Below are 6,487 nucleotides of genomic sequence, written 5' to 3' on the forward strand. Positions count from 1 at the left end.
GAAGGATTGAAAAGCGCTTGTTAATGGCACACTATATATATATATATATATATATATATATATATATATATATATATATATATATATATATATATATATATATACCATATTTTCCCTTTTCAATGGTGTATCATTCTTTTTCCAAAAATTGGAGATATTGAAAAAAAAGTATTCTTATCATAATAGGCTTTAACTTTGATGTATCTAAATTTGACTTTCAATTTAATACACTAATTGACATTTTATTATTGTACAAGTCATTGAATTTTTGGCGAAAAATGGCTTTTACGAATGAAGAAAAAAGAGATATGATACAAATTATTACAAATACGAAAGAAACAGTGTTAGGGCATCGGAGAAGTATTTAAACTGTATCCCAAAAGACGACACATCGAACTATGTTCAAGTTATTGGATCAAAATCTCACCTAGTTTGGTTCATTTGAAAATTTGATAAATTAGGTATTTATGAGGTAAGTTAGACATTGTGTCCTTTTCAATAAGAAGTAATAATTTGCAGATAAACATGAACCCAGGGAAATCAACACTTCAAATTTCCTCCGAAATGAATGTTTGTCATATAAGTGCTTGGAGACATCTCAAAAAAGCGGTTTGAAATGTTACAAAATACACATATCTCAAAAATTGCATTCATGTGATCCCGAAAGGAGATTAGAATTATGTAATTGGCTAATAAGAAGACCTGATTTTTCTGTTTTCTGGAAAATGTGATTTGGACAGATAAAAGCACTTTTACGAATTGTGGGATATTCAACTGAAATAACAAACACATTTGGAGCATAAACAACCCCAGGCAGTTCGTGATGTCGAGAAATTCGACATCAAGTGCCATTTAGTATTATGATCTACCTTCGGCTAACTATAACAACATCTAACGAGTATCTAATTATCTGACTTAGAGGTTTGGTGATGAATGGATAGGAAATAATGGGCCGGTGAAGTGGCCAGCAAGGTCTCCAGACCTGAGTATTATAGATACATTATTATGGGGTACACTGAAAAATAGAAAGAATCTTGCACTGACACCTGTCGGATGTAATCCAACGCCCTCAGTGGTATTAGTCAGGAAAGTAGTTGTTTTTTAAAAGGTGTCAGTCCATTAACCCACAGTGTAGAGAGTTGAGACTGGCCTGAACAAATTGTTCCTTCAAATCATTAGATTTATAGCCACTTCTCAAGTACGCCCAATGACTATATGTGAAAAGTTTTCTTTCCTTGTACGAGGAATTGGGCAAATTTCGGATATGCGGTTGGTTACCTGGTTCACAGGCAGATGGGGCGATGACAAACCCGTCGTTTGTTGTCCGCTTCAGCCTAGTTCGAGGATTGCTACTCTGAAGGAATTCAATTTTCAGTTATCGGAAATCATCAACTTTATGTTGATGATAGACACTACCTTGCACTGACGAGTGGCCAAACAGCCCAAAACCGGTCTGCAAGTGAAGTCCAATAATAATTGAAAATCTATTGCGGCAGTTGTATCGCCAACAGAAAATGTAGGAATAATTTCAGTGAAGAATCCTGCACTGCTGACACCTGTTGGATGTAATCCAACGCCTTTCGTGGTATTAGCCAGAGGAGTTGTTGTTTTCTGATAGGTGTCAGTCCATTAATCTACAGTGTAGGAACTGGCCTGAACGAATTATTCCTTTAAATGATTTGATTTATAGCCAGTCTTCAAGCATGCCCACTGACTATATGTGAAAAATATGAATTGATCTAATTGTCTTGTATAATAAATAATGACTATTTCAATTATAGCTTATTTTCTGAATTTATTTTTCAAAGTATAGTTTTTGTTTTATTGTTCGTAAAAGGCACTCGTGCACAGATATATTATAATTGAAACTAATATCAATTAGTCTTCTCGAATATCAATGAACCTTTCATTATAATTTCAGAAAAAAATCAATCACTACAACATTTATCTGAATGCGATTCTAAAATAATACTGTGGCAGCTATCCCCGTAAATAGTGTGCTTGATCGGTCAAAAGGGTCAAGTTTTAAAGCACTCCATTCGAGCCTTGAATCGCGTGAAGTAACAGATTCTATGGACATCATTTCATGAGTAAGGTGTGTTTTCAACACATATGAAAGAGTAATTCAACTAAAATTTACCTTTTTCATTATCCATATACATGTGATGCCGATTTTGGCACAGCACAGTGAATTTACTGGACTGTTTTTATGGCTGATCTGTCTATACATGACGACCATTGATTGAAGAAAATATTTGATGGATTGTTTGTGAATTGTTAATTTTGTAAGTTACCAATGTAGATAAATAATTGAGATGCTAAGTGCCTGATCAAATTCCCAAAACTTACTTTTAGAAAATCCAATCAGTTCGCTACGCACCACCCTAACAACAAGTCAACAGGCCAAAATAAGCAAAACGGTACAAATCTCATCCACTACCACAATATCTCAGTTTCACTCGGGTTTAACAGGAATGGAAAAGGTATCTTACAGCGTATAGGAATATATTTATATAAAACTAGGGACAGTTTTTCATTGAACGCTCTCAATAAAAGTGGTACAATCACGTACATAACTGCTCTAAAATAATTTAGAAAGAAATAGGGATATCATTTTTGATTTATTCTCAAAATTGTTGAGATAGTAGTTCTTTTCTTCGGGTGATTGTTCCGAGAACAAGCACAATAAAAGTCACAAAACCTATGCAATATTACATCAACTTCTAGTTGATTCTAATCCTCAACAGTATCATTGATACGCTACGAAATGTTACTGCGTAATTAATTTCTGAAGAGTTGATTAGTAACTTTCATTGATAACTTTGCATCTATCCGAATAAGATGAATCACATTCATCAGACGTCTTTGGTGTCATCACCATCGACTGTGTTGGCCATTAGCCACGTGGTAGACTAATTAACTCCCACAGTCACATAGGGAGCATCATGATTATTCGCAATCCACCAGCCACGTAACGTTGCAGAATCATACCAACGTTAACTGGATAAATTCTCTTGAGAAAAATATCTGGTCAAGGTAGGGATCGAACTCATAACCTTCCGATCGTGAGTGGGGCGCACTATCTCTGCGCCAATTTACGGTTGACGTTAATATCAAGCAAATAACTTTTCGGAGTGGCATTATACTTGAGCAGATTATCTATTGATCTAGATTCATTTTTCACAGTATATGTATCAATAAACAGTGAAACTTCTTCACAAAAATGTCTTCCAAAGGAATATCTACCATTTTATTACAAAATTAATGGACTCAGTTCAATGGCATCGCCATCATCAAGTACCATCATTACCCAGACAGTGAGAACTCTTTGTGGAATATGAGAAATGCTGTGACAGATAGTAGGTATAATGTTGATGTTAAAGTTACTATGCGCAAATATAAAGGACGTCCTCTTTCAGATGTGATAATTCTGAGAAATTTGACATCACTATATTTTTTGTAATACTGGTGGGATTATTGATTATCTCATTGAAATATTTTTCGACTGGAAGAAAAGCTGTACCTCTCTTTTTAACCCTTTTTAATATTTATCAATTCTACTCTTAAGGTGAAACTCCAAATGTTTTGATATCCAGAAATTTTCTGTATTTCTTACTACCACAACAGCATCAAAGTGATAGTTTCTTTTCAAAAATCCACGGAGGTATCAGAATGTTTCCTAAAATCCTGAATAATTATCTTTCAACAGACTGATTGAAATAAAAGAACCATAATAAAAAGTCAACTAAATGAAGATATGAGCAAATAAGGGTTATAAAACACAATCAGCTGAGATTGCATTTCAGATATCCTAGGTAAAAACATCATTATCATTAGAATGAGATGAAAAAGTACAATCACATAAATAGAATCAATACCACAGGACAGTAGAATCCAAAGATGAAAATACGCTCCAATAGTTAGGAGAGTAAAACTCCAGTGATGTTTTTCTTTGTGATATGGGTATGAACAATTCAAATCAAATTTGGAAGTAACTTTATTGAGAGAAAAAATTCCAATGCAATTTCTGATAATAGAGAGAAAAAAACTTAAAATCAGTTTTCAAACATAACAATGAAATTAAAGGGACTGAGAGAGAAAAGTGTGAGGAATATCTTATGCAAAAATATATGAATAAGAAAAAGACAACGTAGTAAATAATCAGAATAAAAATGCTGAACATATCAATAACCCGAAATCTAAATCAATCACTGAATATAAAAGAAAGATTATCAGAAATAAATTGAAAACAAATAAATTGAGGATTAAACATCATTCAGAAGGAATACCAAATGCAACTGATAGAAATCATGCACATGCATGAGGAGGGTTAAAATACCATGACTTGAGTGAAAAAGACCTCCATAAAAATATAAATTCTAGAAACGTGTTACTCCATAACCTAAACAAAATATAAAACCAATATGAATATCTGAAAAGGGTGAAAAATAACAGTATTTGCAATCCCTATTCAATATTATGGTAGAAGTACCTAGATCGTTATCATTCTATAGAAGTTGTACAAAGTGAATAATCGAAATTTTCAACCACAATGTTCAGTGACATAAATAATTCAAATCCCATCAGTGATCAAATTGGTCAACAATTATACTCAGATGATAAATATATGTCAGAATCATATCAAATGATTCAAACACTCATACTCAATGAACAATGTGTAAAAAACCATCATAAAGTTCAAGTACTGCACAGGACGTCTTTACTCCTATGAAAGCAACCTTCTAAAGAGTATTTTCCATTTTATTTTTGAAAGAATCAAACTGGTTCCATTTTTCAAAGCCCATAAAAACACTCTTTTCAAAGACGACATAGTCCGCCAGGACATACTCAACACACTCATGATTAAATTTTTCACATATTTGTTCAGTATTCTTCCACATATTAATATATTTAATATTAACAATGGACGTAATTCATCAAATTGAAGAAGTGTAAGTTACGGAAATACTTTTTTATGAATGGATTGAGAGATGTCTCTAATCGTCTTACAATATGAAAGACAATATGAACGATTTAAATATTCTGTAAACAAAAATCTCATCAAGAATGTGGTAATATAAGTAGACACGCAGTAACAAAACAGAAAATATAGATATATACACATATACAAACAACCGCATACTTTTTTGATGACATAATTTTTAAACTCTGTCACAAATATTTTGAAAAAGTTATTTGAAAAATAAAAAAGGATTGATTCACAAGCCTTATGTGATACAAAATTCTCAAATTTGATAAATTGATAATATTTCGAAAAATAAAATTGGACTTTTTGTTCAAGTTATAGAGCAAGAGCTATGTATACGTTTTGCTTTCTATCATCTTGATAGAGAAAATGTGTTTAATGATATCTCATGTCTTTTGTAAATGTTTATAAGTTTTCAATTCAATATATAGTTGACGTTTCAGACCGAAGAAATATTTGCCTATCCAAAACAAAAATATATTTTTTATTAGTCTTCATTTTGATGATCAAAAAAATCAAAAGAAAAAAATAAAAAAGAAGTGAAGTCTCAAACAATATTTCGTTAAGCAATAAGATTGTCGAATACACCATTCGAATATTTGACAGTTTCTTGACAACCATCAAAGGAAAAATCCACAAATTCTGAATCTGAACAAGAACTTGGAGTCTGTACAGATTTTTAGTTGGCACGATTTGTTGTTTCTCCATACACAAGTAGCTTACAAGACTAGAGAGAAGTTCATATTCCGATGAATGCCAAACTTCATCGTTGATTATACCCACTTGAGAACGATTAGTTGATGGATGTAGCCATTACTATGTGGTAGATTAATTATCATGTATAATGTGAAATAAAATATTCTGATAAAAAAGATAAGAAAGTTTGATTTCACATTGTTCATACTTGACAACTTTTTTTTTCACGAAGTTGATACCTAGAGAAAATATGCCTATTTTCAGTTCCCAATTTTCCTCATATTATTTCAAGAAAAGAAGTGTACCCTATCCAAAAATGTTCTTTTATGAAAAACAAAACAAGGAGTGTCCTACCTTATTCTCCTCAATAGCAATCATTTTATTCCACTTCTCTTGTTTCAATCGATAGGACTTAGTGAGATAGGTTAATAAAAACTCCAATCGGTCATCCTGATCCTCCTCTTTGCCGTCTTCCTTCTTTTTCTTTTCATCATCTCCCATGTCCTCCGATTACGGAGAAAAATATCACGGATGACACCGCCGAAAACGGGTAAATTCGAAGCGTTCACTCTCAATAAACACCTCACTAAGCAACCGCGTAACTTCGTTTTCAGACGCGCGCTAGATAATCGATTTAATATTTACAAAACGACTTATGAGTTGTCATGTTGATGTATTTAGAGCTCGTACATAGAACCTTCCGGAAAATCCGATTTACGTGAAAATCATATGTCCTGGAGGTTGTTTAATAGTCTTATGAGGGCAAAAAAAATTTGAGCCGTCACGGGCGCTTGGCAGATGTTA

The 6,487-nt window shown here is 32.7% G+C and overlaps 1 protein-coding gene across 1 annotated transcript in view; it reads right to left on the minus strand.

Moving 5' to 3' along the window:
• LOC111512972 (dynein beta chain, ciliary) overlaps nt 1-6,277 on the minus strand; it is a 194,739-nt gene extending 188,462 nt beyond the window's left edge. Inside the window, exon 1 of the mRNA XM_074176036.1 lies at nt 6,038-6,277. Within this exon, the coding sequence (XP_074032137.1) occupies nt 6,038-6,184 (147 nt within the window). The 5' untranslated portion in view covers nt 6,185-6,277. The remainder of the gene's footprint in view (nt 1-6,037) is intronic.
• Nucleotides 6,278-6,487: the final 210 nt, after the last annotated feature.

This window comes from Leptinotarsa decemlineata, unplaced genomic scaffold, assembly GCF_025532065.1.
Source record: "Leptinotarsa decemlineata unplaced genomic scaffold, Ldec_3_MD MMD2_tig00001393_RagTag_RagTag, whole genome shotgun sequence".
NCBI lineage: Eukaryota > Metazoa > Arthropoda > Insecta > Coleoptera > Chrysomelidae > Leptinotarsa > Leptinotarsa decemlineata.